This window comes from Chelon labrosus, assembly GCF_963514085.1.
Source record: "Chelon labrosus genome assembly, chromosome: 1".
Classification (NCBI taxonomy): Eukaryota; Metazoa; Chordata; class Actinopteri; order Mugiliformes; family Mugilidae; genus Chelon; species Chelon labrosus.
Genome location: NC_140337.1, coordinates 11639503 through 11659835, shown reverse-complemented (window position 1 = coordinate 11659835; position 20333 = coordinate 11639503). Strand labels below are relative to the sequence as shown.

Here is a 20333-nt window from a genome sequence, read left to right as displayed (position 1 = left end):
AAAACTTGATAATTTGCTATCACGTAGTTATCACGCTGTAACGTGAAACTCATATAACATGATACTGATTTTTCTGGTGTTTCAGTAGAAATGCTAAACAAATAAAAACACAAAAAGATAAGTACAATTTTAAAACAAATGCTCATCTATTAAATCAGCAGAAAGGAAAATATTTTTAGACGTGTTAGGGTGCAGCATATATTAAAGTATAACTTACAGTTACAGGTTCTTACAGTTTTTATTTTAAGTCACTAATTGTAAGACGATTTAATACAGAAACGTGCATCTGTGTTATTATTATTAATATTATAGTATTGATTAGGTAGCGGACAGACTTTCTTCTTTATTTCATACCGTAAAATCTGTGACTATCGATTACAGAAATCTACCGGATGTCGTAACGCCCAATACTGTCGCAAAGCCCGACTGTCGTGAATACCTGCCGCCCACTGAAGATGGCGGCGGAGCTGCATCCGCGGAGCGGAAAGCTGATCGGCCTGTCCAACTCGAACCGAACCGCCCGGCGCAACCAGCCAGTGCAGGAGTTCAACCACGGCCTGGTGCTCAGCAAGGAGCCGTTGAGGGACCGGGATGTCTTCACCGTCCGCATTGACAAGAAGGTAAACAACAACAGGCCCGCGCGCTGCCGCTTCTCCTCAGCGGGTGTGAGGGCAGCGGGAATGCGGGAGCAGAGCTGCTGGGACGAGCTGGGGGTCTGCCTCTGTCCGCAGTGAGGGTCTGCTGCCGCTGCCCAGGGCGGCTCACACGGCTTGACAGCGGCTGCGGTCACTGTCACCGGTTGTTCCGGCGTAAATGAGTCACACTGGCAGCGACTTAGCGTGGACGCTTGATAAACACCTTGTCACGTTAAACCGATCGCTTAGCTCGAGATAACCCTGCCTGTGTTGCCTTGGTACCGTCAGTTAGCCATGCTAATGAGCGGCTAGCAGCAGAAGCGGAGGCTGGCCGGGGGCTAGCCTTTCTGGAAGGTGCTACGGGGGGGGGTGGGGGGTTTGTAGCGAGTTGTCAAGGGACTGGCATCATTTCATGTAAGACAGGAGCTCAGTGGAGCTGGTGAATGCTGTCCACTTCTGTTGTGAAGGAGTCGGTGACAGTGGCAGCGTGTCCCGGTGGCTAATAATACTGCAGTGCTCAGACTGGGCTATCCGGGTACAGTTAGCCCGGTGTCATTAATGAGATCCAGAGTTAGCATGCTAAAGGTCCGAGCCTCACCTTTGTGCCAGCCTCCTTACACACTGACACACATTTTGGTTCAGTACAAATTAAAGTATTTTATTTTAGACTGATTTAAAAGCAGACCCGCTGGTATAATGTATTAGTTAGACTACAAACTGTTGTTATTAAGCTATAATTAATTACTGTAAACAAGCTCTGTTTCTATAGCATAATTAGCTTCCATTTAACCATTATGATACTTAAAAACAATGCAAAGATAAAACCATATATCTTCTCTTCTCTTGCTCTACTTCTTCTATTTTCAGAGACGTTTATCAATTTCTAATTTTTTTCTGGAAAGAGGTCTATAAATCCTCTAGGTGAAATCATTTTTGACATAAAATTTAAAGCCATAGTTTAATTTTATACCAGTTTTAAATGAGGACATTTGTGCAGAAGAAAACAGTATTTTATTCTGATTCTTAATGTTTCTTCTTCAGTATCAGACATTTCATAATGCTAAGTGTTTTACATAAATTGCCCTAAATTGTGCTCAACTTTTCACGTGACTAGTAGATGTTATGTTATTAGAGCTAAAATGTCCATACAGTTAAGATTTATGTTGGTAAATGCCTTCATCTATAGGTGACCCATGTTTCTCCACATCACGTGAGTCCCTGTAAAGTGTTAGCATTTATAAAAGAAAAAAAAAAAGAGAGAACTTGTTTTAATGGCTTCTGCACATCACTCATCAACAACATGACAGCTCTTGAGCATGTGCCAATCCAACCTGGGCCACACACACACACACACACACACACACGCACACACCATTTAAATGGCAAGCAACGTGCAAGTCGCATGGAGGGAGTTGTTACAAGAAAGTCTTCACGTGTGCCAGTAAAGCGAAACATAATAGCAAACGCCCTAATAGCTACCTACTGTATGTAAATGATTGTGCATCCCTTCACGGTGCTCTCAGCCTGATAAGGGCTATCATAAACAGACTCGGGACACGAATATGCCTGTCTGAAAATCAATACGTTTCCATCACAGAGAGCGCGCGCCCACTGGCATGAGTGCGTTCACTGAGCTGCAGAGGAGGCTGGGAATTGAGCTCCAGAGAAGAAAAATCATTCATTGGACAAAAAAGTTGGCCACGTGCTGGGACGCTGTGAGAGGTTCAGGGTTTGAATTTAAGGCTGAAGCGGTTAGCTTAAGTGTGGTTTTGTGAGACAGAATACACCACTTGTGTTTTGTGTAGTAGCTGGAAATGATATAAGCTGGAGAAGCTTTTTGGACGCTGTTATTTACTAGATTATGATGCTTGTTTGTCTTTTGTGATAAGTTACTGAACATTTTTATCTTTTGAGCTGTGTCAAAGGCATCAGGAGCACTGAAACTTGGTTGTTATAAAGACACACTCTCGTTCCAGTTTAGGTACACTCGCTAAAATCACTCTAATATAACAGTCCTGCACTTAATCTTAGCTTCACGAAGGCTGTGCTATTCATCGCTTGTTCAAAACAAACGAGAGACACGGTGATTCAGCTGTGTTTTAATTTTAGAGGTTGTGGTTTGTACTGCTGTTGAATTGCATTGTGTTGTACCGACACGTGTTTATATTATTTTGGCAACCCTATTTTAGTCAGTGGGCTAGGCTAAATAACAGAAACGCTTTAGTGCACAGTGCAGTACGGTTTAACAGCTGCTCATAAAACGGTCACATAGTTGAATTACCAGCTTTCTTACCTAGTTTGAGCATAAACTGAACTGGTGTACTTAATAAACTGGTAAATGAGTGCAACAGTAGAAGCATCTTTATAGACAATATTAAAATACAACGGGTTATTTTTCAGTTTTTAGATTAGAATATTAATATCAAACTCATATATTTAAATATTCGTAAGTCACGGCTGTAATAATGTTAATTTGCTCCAGAACGCAGCTTGTTATTTAGGAGAATTACCTGCTGCTCAGCGTTGCATCACGTCTCAGTAACGAGAGCGTCTCACTCTTTTAAGCGCCACTCAGTGCGTCCTGTAGTTATTGGTCTTTTGAGTGGAGAGGCCGAGAGGCGGACACCCACAGGCTGCTGTTACATAAGCGAGGGAAGGAGATGTCTGTCTCTCCTCCGCGCAGCGACCCGGTCAGGCTGAGTTACTACTAAATCTGTTAACCCAGATACCCGGGCCTGTCGTAGCACACTGCCTTACATAGCACCTGTCGCCGAGGCTGAGGAGAACGCAGGAGAGAGGAGGCAGACAGTGTTTTATAAATAACATTGATCCTACAGAAGGTTCTTAGTTGTTTCTCCTTGGCGAGGAAGTCGGCTGCAGACAAATATCCCAAGAGCTGGCAGGGCTTCAATGATATGATCAAGGTCACTTCTTCAGGGGGTGGACTTCAGCCAACTTAAACTGGAGTCCTGTGTCGCACCAGGGAGAACGGGGAAAAGAGTGATTGAGCACAAGGCGACGGGGTTTTAGCTGAAGCCTTCTTCCTGAAGACAAAGCTGCAGAGTTGTTTTTTTTTTTTTTTTTTGTTGAATGTCTTTCTCCTTGAGCAGCAGGTGGAGTGCAGCGAGCCAAGAGATCACTCCTCAGTGGGACGACACGGGTTCATGGCCCTGTGTCGGAAAGCATCTGCTGAGCCGAAGTGACTCTAATCAAGAATCTCCGCCGGCTGCTCTGACGTTTCCCTCTAGCTGACGCAGCAGTCTCTCACCCACACGTCGTGGAAACTAAAACAAAAAAAATGAAAAAAGACAGAATTCGCCCCCAAGGGGATCAATAAAGTATCACATTATTGTCAGCTTAGGGTGAGCTTTGTGTTACTGGGAATAGATGGATATCTTGGGTTTGCTCGTTATGTGATACGAGCCCAATGTCACACAATGACACGAGGGGTTTTGGTGTAAAACGGTTCAGTCACGGAACAAATACGGCCTTGAGTTTTCAGGGTGTTGAAGAGAAGGTTTTGTGTTCGCTCTCTAATGTGTGTGCACACCTAGACTACACATCACTAATGGAAACAGGAAAGCATGTTACGGAGGCATAACACTCTCCACTTTTACTTGACGAACGCAGGAATCTACACAAATTAGGGATGCACCGAAATGAAAATTCTTGGCCAAAACCAGATATTTTCGGTGGCCGAATATTCGGTGCATCCCTAACACAAATGTTTGGGTTTCGGATTTGAAGCTGTGTGTTACCTGCACGTTTGGAGACCGGTGTTAGCCGCTATCATTGCAGTGGAGGAACTTAGTCTTGCCTGGAATGAAGAGATGTGACATTAATGTTAAAAAGACAGCAATTTTTTGTGTGAAATATTTGTGTTTCTGCGCTTCAGGGGAAATTAAGTTCAGCTCGTCTTTAAAGATCTGTGCCGACCAACATTTTTATTTATTTTTTTTGGAAACCCCTGAATTGATTCATAGAAAAAATACCAGTGCACAGGACCAAAGCTCCAAAAAACACATCAGCTGAGCAAATGTCTAACTTGACAAACAACAGCATGTACAGTATATGATCTTTTTATTTTTACGTTTTTTTGGAAGCCCTCTTTAATCCTTTAGTCCAGCCAGTCCAGTTGAGCCCAGGATCGTACTTGCGCAGGACGCACATGTGTGACCCATGCCCGCTCCGGTGTTACCGGTTTCCTACACGGTTCCTACGTTTAACTCTGCGTTCTCACCGTCCTGCTTTATTTTCAAAGGAGCTCCCCCAGAGCTTCGTTCTTCGCTGACAGAATGACTAAAAATAGCAAGATGGATCGTATAATAAGCCACTCTTTGTTTTCCCAGAGACGTCTACCTGCAGTTTTTAGCACAGTGGCTCAGTCTTTGACCAGCATCTCCCACAGCATGGTTTTACTGTTTCCATCTCCACCTTACACGACTGGAGTCACAGCTGCTGACCACTGATTAGTTGCTCAGTTCTTCTCCTTTCTAAATTTTACACTATACGTTTACAAAACTTCTTTGATATCACTGGAAGGAGTTTTTTTTGAGTGTTTTGCTAAAATATAGGAGACAACTTGAGGACTATAATGAGCCATAATCACGTTTTTCCTCAATAATTTCCCCTCAGGTGAACTCGTGGAGCGGCTCCATTGAAATCGGCGTGACGGCACTGGACCCCGCTGCGCTGGACTTCCCCAGCAGCGCCACAGGCCTTAAGGGCGGCTCCTGGATCGTGTCGGGCTGCTCGGTGCTACGCGACGGCCGCTCCGTCCTGGAGGAGTACGGCCGCGACCTCGACCAGCTAGCCGAGGGCGACCGCGTGGGCATCCAGCGCAGCTCCCGCGGCGAGCTCCACCTCTGGGTCAACGGGCAGGACTGCGGCGCGGCCGCCAGCGGCTTGCCGCCAAAGCTCTGGGCGGTGGTGGACCTGTACGGCAAGTGCACTCAAGTGACGGTGGTGAGCTGCGAGCCGCCGCCGCCCTCCGCGGAAAGAGAGAGAGAGACAATAGAGCGGGAGGAGGAGGAGGAGGAGGAGGAAGAGGAGGATGAGGAGGAAGAGGTGGTGGTGTGCGGGAGTCGGGAGGACGCGGGAATCGTGGCGCTGATGAATGTGGCAGCAATGAATGGGATGATGAATGGAAATGAAGGTAGGGAGACTTTGTATTTGTATTTTCTTTCTTTGTCTGATGTTGTTTACATCTGTTGTCTATCACTCTTCCCTCTACCAGTGCCTGAGCTTAGCTGCAGCCACAGCAGACCAGACAAGTTCCCCAACAACCTGGAGCCTGACACCGGTGAGACAATCCTCCTCAGATCACACATCAGACATTCACAGCGCGACCAGCACTGAGATCTCTTCTCCTCCTGTCTCTCCCCAGTTCTCACGGAGCACCAGCTCTTCGACGTGTTCAACAACGCAATAGTATCCTTCTATCGCTCCGAAGACGAGGGCGGAGGGGAGGACGGCGGGGGTGGAGGAGGATCGGGAGGAGGAGGCGGCGGCGGAGGGGGAGGAGGGAACACGGGAACCGACTCCTCTTCCAGGAACGACAGAGGCAGCAGCAGCGGAGGAGGCTCGACAACCAGCGACAGTGGAACGGGAACGTCGGGAGGAGGCAGCGGAGGAGGAGGCGGAGGGAACGCTAACAACAGCCCTGCCGGTAACGGAGGGCTGGGGTCCGGACCTTTCACCGGTGGGATGACCACCAACGACGCGCTGCTGTTTCACGAGAAGTGCGGCACGCTAATCAAACTGAGCAACAACAACAAGACGGCGGAGCGGAGGAGGCCGCTGGACGAGTTCAACAACGGCGTGGTGATGACCAACCGGCCGCTACGACACAACGAAATGTTTGAGGTGCTCACTGTCGCACAATTGATGCTGGGATCTTTGTTCAAATAAATATTAAGTTTAGTTGGACTAGAATAAAAGTATAAATAAGCTGCAGAAGAGATCAAATCTGGTTCTTCTTTGTTCTCAGATCCGCATTGACAAGCTGGTGGACAAGTGGTCGGGCTCAATAGAGATCGGCGTGACGACACACAACCCCAACAACCTGGACTATCCTGCAACTATGACCAATCTGCGCTCAGGTAAAGCCTCCATCACCACACCGAGACCTCGCGCAAAGTGCAAAGAGAAGCGCCTCCTTGTGAAATGACATTGTTTTGGCTCCCCTGTTAGGTACAATCATGATGAGTGGCTGTGGGATATTAACCAACGGGAAGGGAACCCGCAGGGAATACTGTGAATTCAGCCTTGATGAACTTCAGGTTTGCGGCAGCACATGAATCCATTTTATCTCGCACTGAGCCGGTAAATGTGTCGTTACATTCTCCATCATCCTGTTTCAGGAGGGTGATCACATAGGCTTAATGCGCAAAGCCAGCGGAGCGCTCCATTTTTACATCAATGGCATCGATCAAGGTGAGACATCCTTCATTAGGGGAAAGAAGCTGAATGCTTTATTACACACTACCTGCAGCGTCGCTATGGAAATGAAGATATAGTTGGAGATGTACAACCTTTTAAATTGATGTAAGGAATACCGTCATGGAGAATGTTGTGCGTAGACAGAGTGAGATTAAACTACCGCGGTGGTCTCCTCTCAACCGCTCTGTTTTTTTTTTTTCCCCCCCAAGGCGTCGCAGCGGCCCAGACCCCCGGCGTGGTCTACGGCGTGGTCGACCTCTACGGCATGGCCGTCAAAGTGACCATAGTCCACAACCACAACCACAGCGACCGCCTCAGACGCAACAACGCCATCATGAGGGCTCTGTCGCCCGACGTCGGACGACCCCGGCCGTCTCTCTCCCTCACTCCTGACGCGGAGGGGCCCGACCGCCTGCTCTTTCACCCCAACTGTGGTCAGAAGGCCGCCATCATAAGCGACGGCCGGACGGCGCTGCGGCCACAGTGAGTCCGCCTCCTTCCTGCTGGGTTGTGGTGACTGGAGAAACTGAGTGTATCCTGTTTATGCACAGAATTAGAAGTATTTTTAGCACTTAGTCATATTTTGTCATCTAAAAATAGCTTTAGGTAGAACATGTCTTCCAAAAATAGCTGTGAAGAGTAGTAGTAATCCTCTAAATGCACTCTTTTAAACTCTCAGCAGTGATTATACTCAGAAGCTAAGTGTTTTTGTGTGTTTTTCTTTTTTTTGTGCAGTGCGACTGATGACTTCAACCATGGCGTGGTCCTGAGCAGCCGGCCGCTCCGCTCCAACGAGGTGTTCCAGGTTCGCATCGACAAGATGGTGGACAAGTGGGCCGGCTCCATTGAAATCGGTGTCACGACCCACAACCCCGCCTACCTGCAGCTTCCCTCCACCATGACAAACCTGCGCTCAGGTAGCATAAAATAAAGCATCTATGGTAGTGGGATCACTTTCTCTGACGGGATGGCCTGATCAGCGTTTCATGTTGTTCTCCAGGGACGTGGATGATGACGGGGAACGGCGTGATGCACAATGGAACAACAATACTGGATGAATACGGACACAACCTGGACCGACTCAAAGTGAGTGTTAGTCAGCTTCTGGTTCCTCCCTGTCTTTTTATACATCAGTCTTTTTTTACTAACCCTTCTCCACTACTTACAGGCAGGTGACACAGTCGGTGTAGTGCGGAAAGAAGATGGCAGCCTCCATTTCTTTGTGAACGGTGTGGCTCAGGGTCCAGCCGCCTGGAATGTCCCTCCCAGTGTCTATGCCGTGGTTGACCTCTATGGTCAGGCTGCTCAGGCCACCATCATGGACGACTTGGGTGAGAGAGAGGGGAGGACGAACAGCACAGGATGATGATAATAACTTTTAACTCAGAAGAAAGCATAAGCACTCTTTAACATTTCCCCTCTTGTGCTTGTCCCCGTCTTAGTGGACCTCCCCCCTCTTCCAGAGGACAGCTCAGACGGCCCCACAGCCATGTCCCCTGGGAGCCCCTGCTCGGTAGGAGGGGCCACCACAACCAACGACCTGCGTTTCCACCACCTGCACGGCACCAACGCTGTCATCACCAACGGGGGGCGCACCGCCCTGCGTCAGAACTGCCGCAGCGAGTTCAACGACGCTATTGTCATTTCCAACAGGTGAAAGGAGTCATAATAAGGTTAATGGTTCATAAAAAAAAAACATGTTCAAAAGCTGTTTCTGTCACCCTGTTTCACAGACTGACAACAACCCAGCAAAGTATGTTAAGTATGTTAGCTTTTAAAGCTAACCACATGTTATTAGTTATTAGACAAATGGGTAATGTTCAGTTATACATGTTTACAGGGGAACGAGCCGACAGGTCATTTTGGCATCCCATCTGGTCTTTGGACAGATAAGAATAGTCACTTTCTATATTGTAATGATCGTTACCTGCATGTTTCAGGTGCCTTCGGGACGGAGAGCTGTTTGAAATCGTTATTCAGAAGATGGTGGACCGCTGGTCAGGTTCAATAGAAGCAGGTGAGATGCTTGTCTCGTGTCTCTATAGCGGCGTTTAAATATTTACATGGAAATGTATTTCATTCGTCATCACAACTAATTATACCTCTCTTTTTCATTTTCCTGTGTGTCCAGGAGTGACAGCCATCAGACCAGAGGAGCTGGAGTTTCCAAACACGATGACGGACATTGACTACGACACTTGGATGTTAAGGTAGTGACTCTCTTTGTTTTAGCGTAAGCTCTTTAAACGCTCATGTAGTTGTTATTTTAAAGTTATTTTAATTATGTGCTCAAATACATATGGTTTATTTTTACATATTGACAAGTTGTTCTTCTTCCTTTCTCACAGTGGAACGGCCATCATGCAGGATGGCAACACCATGCGCAACAACTACGGTTGCGATCTGGACTCCCTGACCACAGGCTCACGGATCGGCATGATGCGCTCAGCCAGCGGTGACCTCCACTATTACATCAACGGAGTGGACCAAGGCGTCGCCTGCTCTGGTCTGCCACCAGGTAGTGAATAGTCAGAAAGCTTCTCAGCAGCCAAATACCACAAACTTAATTTGGGAGTTTATACAGAAAGGTTGGCACATCCGCTGATACCTGTGTGTGTCTCCCTCAGAGGTGTTCGCTGTGGTCGACCTGTACGGTCAGTGCGTTCAGGTGTCCATCACCAGCTCCTCAGGCCCACTGGACAACAGCCTCTGTACCAGCAACATCACTGAGAAGAGCTTCCCCATCCACTCACCAGGTAAACATCAGACTCCTTATTCACATCTTAAAAATCTGGTACCACAGGGACAATATAGTTTCTATCTTCAGATAGTTGATTTCTTTCAAAATAAAAGAAAAGCAAGGACAAAAGGTATAATTTTCTTGATGTTTTTTTCTCTGTAGTAGCAGGTGTCGCCCATCGGCTCCACAATAAACACGGTAAGAACGTGGTGCTGCTCGGCGACGGCTGCCAGGCCGTCAGAGTCGGGGGTTACGCTCACGGCATCGTGTTCAGCGCGAAAGAACTCAAAGCAGACGAGCTGTTTGAGGTACGCATCTGGACGTCACCGTTTGTCACGTTTGAAGCAATGTGCACGTTGAGCGCTAGCGTCTACAATAAAAGACGACACGTTTTGTCCCCCCCCCCCCCGTCTCTCTGCAGGTGAGGATTGATGAAGTGGATGAGCAGTGGTGCGGTTCGCTGCACATCGGTTTGACCACACTGGCACCTCCCGAGCTGCCGTCCTGCCCACTGTCAGGCCTCTCCCCCTCCCTCCCACAGCTCCGCACCAAGGTCACCTGGCTGCTCTGCGGCTCCGAGGTCCGTCGCAACGGCGTGCTGCAGCGCCAGAACTACGGCTGTTCACTGGACCGGCTGACGGTGAGCTGCGCGCTCTGCTCTCTGAGCCGCGAACTCGGCTTCAAAACAGGTCTTCGTGGATAACCGGTAGATTTAAAATCAGCTGACAAAAGCACATTCAGATCTGGTTAAAGGCCAAATGAAACCCTCTGTGATTCATTGACAGGTTCTCTCTGCTTCAGAGCTCTAACTTAACACTTTCCCAACCTCACTGAGAAACTTAGAAAAATCAGTTTCTTCCTTTTTCTCCATGTTGTATTTCTCTTATTGTGTAATGCCTGTTACTGTATTGTTTTTCTAACCACATCTTAAAAACATGTTTCTGAAAATTGCTGTTTAAATACACGGGCCTTAATACTTAAGTAGCATTTGCATGCTAATCACTTTCAAACATCAACGTTCAGCCTTTAAGATTTAAAACTATATTATTTATCGTACAACTGAGGGTCTAAGAGAGATACCATGATTCACTGTTATCTACTAATATTTAAAACAGCTTTACATAATGCATAATTTAATAAAATTAAATGAACACTAGTTAATTCTTATAAACTCTAAGCTACAGTTTATCTTTAGCTTCTACACGTTAAGTCTGAATGTGTTTTTCCAGGTTGGGAACCGTGTGGGTGTGAAGAGGTGCAACGATGACACCATGCACATCTTCATTGACGGAGAAGACATGGGACCGGCTGCTACAGCTGTAGCCAAGGTAACGCACTCTCTCACGCACTCGCACAACGCGAAGATAAATGACTCTGCGAAGCCATTCAGCACCTTCTTCCTGCTCCTTGCAGAATGTCTACGCCGTTTTGGACCTTTACGGGCGGATAACGGCGGTGTCCATCGTCAGCTCCTCGCTGATGGAGGACATGGAGAGCGTCAAGGCGCCGTCGCTCTCCTCGGACAGCTGCAGTGAAGGGGAGGAGGACAGCACCCCCGTCAGGGAGGTAAGGAGGAGGTCACAAACATCCAGCCGGGGATGGGGTATCCAAAAGCTACACCATTATCATTATTCATGCGTCGCCTTGCTGCCTTCAGGTTGAGAGCGAGCCGTGCGCGCTGGTTCCTACGGTCATGGCGTTCCTCGAGAACCACGGCAAAAACATCCAGTTGTCCAACCAGAACCTGACAGCAGCCAGAGTGTCGAGTTACAACCAGGGCCTGCTAGTCACCGCCCAGCCGCTGGCTCGTCAGCAGCTGTTCCAGGTAACTTCTTAAGAATGAGGTCTAAATCTTAACAATGAGTTTGATATTGGACTGGCTCACAGTGTTGACATAACGCTCCGTGATAAATGATCAGACTGTGTTCCACTTCATTTCGTTTCATTTATTTATTTGAAAAGGACATTAATCAACTTTATATTAAATGTGCCAGTGTTAGCCAGATATCAGAGTTGCTAATTTCCAACTGTAGTCCTTTTGGTAAGATGTTTTAAGAACCATTATCATGTCTGTGAATCACTGAAATCACTAAAAACTATGCATTAGCCATTAGGCTGGCACAAAGCTAAAACAAATACAGCAACCAAAACAATAGATGACAACATAAACAGTGCAACAGACGACAACATGCAGGCTATAAGGCTAATGATGTTCACATATTCGGTTGTGCAGAAGCCAGCCAGACTAAATGTATTGTAAGAGGTGCAGTTTCTTATGTCAATAGGTTTTGTATTCCATAGTTTAGAAGCTCTCACAGAAAAGCACTGTTGACTAAAGGCACTAGATCAGGGCTGTCACACTCATTTTAGTTCAGGGGCCACATACAGCCCAGTTTGATGTCAAGGGGGCCGGACCAATAACACAATAGCGTATTTATCTATAAATAACAACAACTCCAAATGTTTCCCTTTGTTTTAGTGCAAAGAAGAACATTATGAAAAGGTTTTCTCAAGAAAAAGAAATGCAATTTCTGTTTAGTTCTGGGGTTCAGTTGTCATGTCCACAACTCTTACTAAATCTGTGTGAACCCTTGGAATAGCAATTACTTTTACTGGAAAAATTGCAGCTAATGTCTTCAATGTAATTTTTGCAATTCGCAAATTCATCCCGCGGGCCAGATTAGACCCTCTGGCGAGCTGGTTTTGGGCCCCGGGCCGTATGTTTGACACGCATGCACTAGATCTCTGAGGGATCACACAGTCCCCTCTGAGGGCCGACCTTGTTACTTTGCAGCTTTCTAAAGGCACAGAGTGGTGGTGGTGCCACCATTTGTGATTTAAAAAAGGAAGCATTTAGTCTACAGCCTCTTTTTTTTTTTTTTTTTTTTTTTCGTCCCCAGTTTCAGATCGACCGCCTGAACCCGTCATGGACGTCGTCGCTGTCGTTAGGGGTGATCGGCCACTCCCCCGACCGCCTCAACTTCCCCTCCACGGCGTGCTGTCTGAAACGCTCCGCCTGGCTGCTGCAGCGAGACTCCGTCTTCCATAACTCTCTAAAGGTGCGCACTCACGTCGGAGCGTATTGATTTTTGTCTTAGATGAACAAACCGAGTGCGTCGTTCTCACCGACACAAGCTTCACTGATATATTGATCTTCTTCTTTCTCCAAACACTCCTCTCTTGTCTCGCTTTCCCTTTTCCCCCTCTTCAGATATGTGAGAACTACGGTCCTAACCTGGATACGTGTCCGGAGGGGACGGTGTTGGGTCTGCTGGTGGACGCCAACAGTTGTCTCCACCTCTATGTCAACGGCATGGACCAGGGAGTGGCAGCGCAGGACATCCCTTCCCCCTGCTACCCCTTCATCGACCTCTATGGCCAGTGTGAACAGGTACGCACGCAAACACGCATGAATGAAACCAGTCCATCTCTGTCCATTCTGCTTTAGCAGACCTTAAGGCAGTGAGATTTTTCTATTCATTTATTTTATATGTTCTCTCCACACTTCCACAGTTTTATCTTACAAAGCAAGATAGTTCAGAATTTATGGTGAAAAGAAAAGAAGCTACTCAGTCGACATGTCTAGTCATCTAAATCGTGTAGTCAAGATAGTATTTCACTAATAAGAGCTGTGTCGTGATGGCAGGTTACTATAGTAACAAACAACGTGCCAGCTGATGGTGGAGAGAGTGGTGAGACCCGCTGTCAGGCCGACATGGAGAAGGCAGACATGGTTGACGGTAAGGAGCAGACTCCCCTGGTTTCATTTCTCCATTTAACGATAAAGGTTTGATATAAAGTCATCAGAGTCTTGAGTTCAGTGTCTGTCCCGACCTGCAGGAATCAAAGAGAGTGTGTGCTGGACGCCCCCTCCAGAGGTCAACCCCAACAAGACCTGCGAGTACCAGGCTCTGTGCTCGCGCTTCAAGGACCTGCTCACGTTACCAGGTGGGTCCTCGCTACTTCTGCCGCTTTTCATTTCAGCTTCCGGCTTTTCAGACCTAAAAACCTCGTCCTCTGTGTTGTTCGTTTAAGATGGTTACTTCAACGAAGATGCAAAGTACAACCTGTGCTACTGTGAGTCCTGCCACAAGCTCCGGGGCGACGAGGCTTACTACAAGAGAGGAGAGCCGCCCCGGGACTACGCCCTGCCCTTTGGATGGTGCCGCTTCGCCCTCAGGTGAGAGGACGGCTTCTGAGAGAGACACAGGACAGAGCAGTGGCTATGTTTACAGGGACAGTATTTCATTCATGTCCCAATACGTCAATTAGAACATAACTTTGTGGACATTTGCGGAAGTGGTTCTGCCTTCCTAGAATCTGCTTTTAAATATTATCTAGTTGATAACACTAAATTCATTCCATAGAGTAAGATGACCAACACAGACACGCATTTTCAGTTTTTATGTCCACATTGATTTCAGCTCCATTTATCTTTTCAAACTCAGACGGATGGTTGGCTATCTATTACACTGATTATCAAAGCTTTGCGCCACCCCTCTCGAAATTGCTGCTATTACTGACCAATCTGTTGTGATTGCGATGATTACATGATGAATTAACAGTGGGTACAAGAGGTGCCACAGTGTTACCAAAAGCCATATCTTTTATTTCACTATCTTTCATTGGAAGTAAAGAGCAGAGACAAAGGCAGCGCGCAGTACGTCTTCAGCACTTTAAGTAAATCTCTACTGTAGAGTACTTCCTTGCCGATATGGAAAGCGGATGTATTTATTCCTACATTACTATAAAACTGAAGGTTAAATCATTCTGTGTATGTATTAATCTGCTTTGTGTGTCTGTAATTGTGTTTGTGCAGGATCAAGCCCCACTGTGAGGTTTCTAATGCACTGAAGAAGTGGCACATTGCGTACCACGGCACCAGCGTAGGAGCCCTGCGACGCACGCTGGACCACAGCCAGCTGCTACCTGGTAGAAAAGTCCTTTGTAGTTGTTATAAAAATACAAATGCTCTCAATGTAAATGTTGTTCAGCCATTATGGAGTTATTTTCACATATATTATTTAATTCTTTTCTGGTATTAAATCGTTTTATTGTGCTCCCACCTGTGGGTAACAATATCGGTTAAGTACCTTAAACTGTGACGTTTTGTCGTTGCAGGGACGTCGTCCATCTTTTCAGTGTCTCCTGTGAAGGACGAGGGACCCAATGACTACAGCGAGCCGGAGGAGAACAGCGCCCCTGGCAGGGAGGTTCCCAGAGTGCGTCTCTCTCCGACCATGCGCTACTCCGGTTTGGAGATGTTTGCTCCTAAAGTGCAGTAAGTCTGGTTGGAGACAGATTATGTACATTTTGTCCATGAGGACGAAAACTGAAGTTTTTAGCATTTACTGACAGATTTTCTTCTTGTGCAGATTTCGGGACCCCCGTTCTCACCGCTGCCACCAGGCCCAGGTGGGTTTCCAGGTGTGTGTGCGTCCCGGCTCCTACAAGGTTGGACCTCAGACGCTCGGACAAAGCGAGTCCCTCGATCCTCGCTTCAGCAACTCAGAGATCGAGTGGATCACCAAGGAGCAGGCCGGCACACTCCTCTACGGACTGCTCATCCGAGTGGAATAGGCGGAGCAACGAAGTAGGCAATCGGGTGGAAGTTGGGAGGCGCCACTTGGCTCTCTTTGTACTTTTATTAAACTGACAACCAAATCCAACCCCTGCCTTGAGTGAGAGACTCCTCTGGAATCCAGCTGTTCCTACTGTGGACTGTTGACAATTCAGCATTTTTGATTTTGTTTTGTTAGTTTTTCGGTTGTTTGCTCTCGGACTCTTTTAACGGCCGGGGGCTACGGCGGTTTCAAAGAACAGACACTGCCTGCACTTTATGTTTCGGACACTCGTGGGTGATTTTTAAACTAACTTCTCATCGACGCGACACGTTTGTTCATTCGCTGAAGTTACTTTTTTTTTTGTTTTTTTAAATTAATTTTGCCACGTTTCTTCTCGTCATCAGTTTATGTTCTTCCACCCTCATCAACAGCTTCTTTTTTTTTTGGCACTTATTTTTCACTTTCCACCTCTGCTCTGGTCAGTGTTTAATTTTGGGAGGAGCCGTTTCCTGCCAGTCTGCACGTTAACAAACTGTCACCTAAAAAGACTGAAACCTGGATCACTAAAAAAAAAAAAAAGAAGTGACAAAATGTTTTCACAAAAATCTAAAGAAAAAGAAAAAAAAATACAGAAATACACTTGAATCTGAGAAGGAACCCAAGAAGACTGTCATGTGATTGTGACTTTGTTAGGGAGGGGAGTTTTTAAAACTGGAGGGGGGGAAAAAAAGATGTTTACACATGTACCACTGTATGTTGCTGACCTCTCCATGTCTCCATGTCTCCATGTTCACAGTCCTGTTAGCTTTTAAGTTGTAGCCCAGCATCAGCTCTCACTCCTCGTCAAACAGAAAACATTCACTAGCTTTACACTGGGGACTGAACTGGAGCATTACACACACACAAAAAAATGACTTGTAAAAAAAACTAATTAGCATTTTTAGAGTTTTACCACTCTCACATCTGTGTAAAAATATGAAGCTACAGCTAGCAACCAGCTAGCCTTGTTTAACTGTCACCCGGATGGTTCCCGTAGATCAGTTAATGAAGCTATAAACAGACGCCACACAAACGTGCGTTTTCAAACAGTGTTTTTTTTTTTTACTATTACAAAGATAAAAACAACTAATTGTTAAGATAACCACCTCTACAGCGCGCAGCTGTGTCTCGTTTCTATGGGAACCATGTGGAAACGTCACGCTGTTAGTAGGTGGGACTATCTTGTGATTAAGCTAGCAGCCTGCTAGCTTAGCATAGACAGCATGACAGATTAAACGTAATAAAATGCACCTGTCAGCAGGTGTTATGCTGCGTTCACACCACACGGCCCAAATCCTTGTACATGTGCTGACGTCGTTGGTGACGTGGCCCCTTTAATTTTTAACTGGTGAAAAAAAAAACGTTTGATTGGTTGACGAGTCACCATGTCAACGCAGCGTTAAGTTGCTGAGTCATCGTTGGTAAAGGCGCTGCTTACGTGCTCGTTGACGTTGTCTTTGACGTCACCAATTAGACATGTTTTTTTTTTTGACGTGTCAACGAATAACTGGACCGTTGAAGCCACAGACTTATATATGTTTATGGTTAAAGCCAGCTAAACTTTAACTAGCACTTCATATCACTGACTTCCATTGAAAATGTGTTGTAGCTTCTTGCTCTATCGCCGCTAGTGTGAACGTAGCATTAAAACTCTTAATTCATACATAAATCAAAGTGCAACAAAAATAGTTTATTTGTGGAATAATTAGTTTTTACCAGGTAACAGGTACACACTTTAGCAGTGGCTGGAAAACATAGTCCCCGCACTTTGGTTTCTGCATGGATTTAAAAAGCCATATTATCAATAATGAGTTACATGAGAAGTTGTAGGTGTTTTTTTTTGTTTTTTTTATCCCTTTCTAGGAGTCAATGCTAACTGTAGCTACGTGTTAGCATACAATGACACATTTCCCAAAATGTTCCTTTACAGGTAGATAAAGCCAGAAACTGGTTTTCACTCCGCAGTCTCACATCCCGTCATCGTTTACGCCCTGATCCATCCACCCTTCATTGTCTGACATCGTTTACCCGTCAGATTTACAAAAGTCATCCGAAGTGTCGAGACGTTTGCATCCAGTGACCTACGCTGGTGTTTACACGTGAATGTGATTCATTAGGGCTTTGCAGTTCTTTTACTCCAACATACCTGATTTACACTCGTCAGATGTTTTGTTTTTTTTAAAAGGGTTTTATGTGATCCACTTTCATTGATTGTACGTGAACAGCTTTCCACGATCCCTGTTGCCAACTTTGCTAAAAACCTACTGCAGAACATAAAACCCCGACATTGTTCACGGCACAGTTGTAATGAGTCAAACTCAGAAATGATAATTAAAGAAGCTCAGTCACCTTCTAAGAGCAGCTGTGATCTGACTGATGGGAGATCTAACGGGTTTGGCAAAGGGGAAAAATAAAAGAAAAACTTCCAATCAAAAATGTGAAAAAAATATATATTATAATATGGGTTATTTACAGCCCAGTGCTGCTTTGTACAATTTAATTTGTATTTTCTTTTATTTTGTTTTGTTTTGGTTTTCTGTATGTTGCGTTGTACAGGCTGTTACATAACAAATCATATCTTCCTGATTTATAAAAAATAAAAAATAAAACTGACAGACAGTATGCACAGAAGAATGGTTGAAGTGTTATTACTTTTGGTGCCAAGAAGAAAAGACCAAACCTGCTGCTGCTTTTGGTTCCTTTTTTTCACATTTTATTTAGAGTAGGAAAAAAAAAAAGAAAAGTCCGGTCACTGACATGTTATTGCAGCTTATTCAATCACACCTTTTTTTTTTTTTTTTTTCTCCAAAAATGCCGTAGACTGATATCTCATTAAGGCCAATAGTGGGAGTTTTTTTTTTTCTCCAGAAATGGCAGCCGCGTCGACGAGGCCCTTTCAAACACATTTAAAATGCAGAGACTCAGCCACGAGTTCAGCAGCTAAAAATAGACAGATGACTGGTTTGCTGTCCCACAAACAGTACGATCTATAACTGTAGCTAAGTACGGACAGCGATCTGCTCTGTGATCCTGTTGGGTTGCATAGTCGGCTTCGTTTACTGTCAAGAGTCGCTTCTGCACCAGCTTTGACTTCTAAGTTGGACCCTGAGTTTTTTTGTTTTTTTCTTTGTTCTGATGTCTGCTGGTCCTGAGCTTTTCTTTTCCTGACCCTTTAGCTGCATTTAAAGGAAATAGTTTGGGCATTTTTGAGTCAGATGAGAAGATCAGTGACGTGCGTGGGTTAGCCACTGGCCAGTTAGAATGACATTAAGACTGGAGGCGTAAGGAAACAGAAAGCAATTCATATTTCATCAAGAAGCCAATTAAAAGAAGAACTGAATTCATTTTAGATAGTTTTACCCCTTTCAATTTAAGTCAAGTCTCAGTTTGGTTTAATATCCTCTGTGTAACTGATCTAAAACACTTAATGAGAGCATTACCGTACGACATGGCATCTGAAATCAAGTTAAATAAAGTTGATGACGTTCTCAAAGAGCTTACAAACGTTTTACAATAAATCAAACAGCTTAATTTATTAGACAAGACCCCGACTACAGGGAACTGAGACCAATTGGTTATTTTTAACCAATCAAAAAAGTTGGGAACAACAGTTGTAGGTTAAACTAATTAAACTAATCGTTGTCCCTGATCACTCCCTATTGTCAACTATTTTATCACAGTGTCCGAATTCAAAGGGAACTCATGAACTATGACGTTACAGCGTAAGAAGTTGCGTTTACGACCCGTGAACTCAGACGATGCAACAAGAGGGCGCCGTTCACATTAGTTGTGAAAGTGGAAAACACAAGCAACATGGCAAAGACTCCTTATAATGAGCCATGTTTAATTGTACTTGTTCTCCAAGAAAACAGTAGATATAGATTAGTCTTTTTTGAGTTTTTGTCTGAAAAACTAAAGGAAACAACGATAACACCAACCACCAATCGGTCCAAACACTGACACCAGTGTCTGTTTGACATTGTGAAGCCGGCGCGTAGCAGCTGTGCTTTAGTGTTGTTGCATTTTTGGTCATTTTTAGCATCCGTAGAAGCGAGAGCCTCCATAACTGGACATACGTCAACATATTTAATGCAAATCGATGCATGAGTCGTTGCAGTCCTGTATGAATCTCTTATAACGGCCTCCTGTGACTGATCTTCTCATCCAAATCTCTAACCTACAAAGCCTATCCAAACCTTTTCAAAATGTTTAACTATTCCTTTAACACTCCAGGCACAAAGAAAGTTTAGTTAAACCGACTGAAGTCTGGGTCAGGCTACAATTTAGCAACAGGACACGTCGTTTTAAGTCTCAGAACTGGGAAAGGGAATAAGGGGCATCAAAAGGTTTTTGCTACAAAATACCATGAAATACATGTGAAGCACTTGTGCGAGAGAGAACCAAAGTTGGGGGTGAGCTTCTTTTTTCGGGAGGGGGGGAGGTTGGATTTTAAGCAGCGAGTTTTAGTGACGAGCTGAGAGGGTTAAAAGCCTCTTGAGTGAGCTCTGAGAAGAGAGACAAACGGACAAAGACGGTGTAAAAGTTTGGTTCAGCTTCATTCAAATATACATCTTGACTTCCACGCGCACGCACATACATACATAATCTTTCAAATATGCCAGAAACCAACAACAACAACAACAACAGAAAGAAAGAAAAACAAAATCCCACAGTTTAAAAAAATAGCGAAAAGTTCTTTGTACACTTAGACATAACAACATGATCCCAAACCCTGACGTACAGCATTCGCTCCCAAAGGTTGCAAGCTACAATGAGTGCTTCTTCTTCATCTTCTTCTTCTTTTTTGTTCTTTTTTTTTTTTGTTTTTTAAAAAAAAACAAAAACAAATGATCACAGTAGTTCAAATAAAATGGCTCCTTTTTGAATAAATAAATCAGTTGTGACGACGAAACA

The 20333-nt window shown here is 45.2% G+C and overlaps 1 protein-coding gene across 1 annotated transcript; it reads left to right on the top strand.

Annotated features, from left to right (window-relative positions):
* Positions 1-439: 439 nt before the first annotated feature.
* neurl4 (neuralized E3 ubiquitin protein ligase 4) lies at positions 440-15396 on the top strand (the record flags this gene model as incomplete). Its single annotated transcript, XM_084548222.1, has 29 exons — positions 440-620; positions 5271-5790; positions 5872-5937; positions 6022-6500; positions 6625-6736; positions 6828-6916; positions 6998-7070; positions 7286-7559; positions 7812-7993; positions 8077-8162; positions 8245-8407; positions 8519-8729; positions 9017-9093; positions 9208-9286; positions 9425-9594; positions 9704-9832; positions 9979-10124; positions 10238-10456; positions 11046-11144; positions 11230-11382; positions 11474-11641; positions 12717-12875; positions 13028-13207; positions 13463-13556; positions 13657-13764; positions 13852-13996; positions 14636-14748; positions 14938-15097; positions 15192-15396. The coding sequence occupies exons 1-29, from the start codon at positions 456-458 to the stop codon at positions 15394-15396; spliced, it is 4824 nt and encodes a 1607-aa protein (XP_084404348.1). The 5' UTR covers positions 440-455.
* Between the last annotated feature and the right edge of the window lie 4937 nt (positions 15397-20333).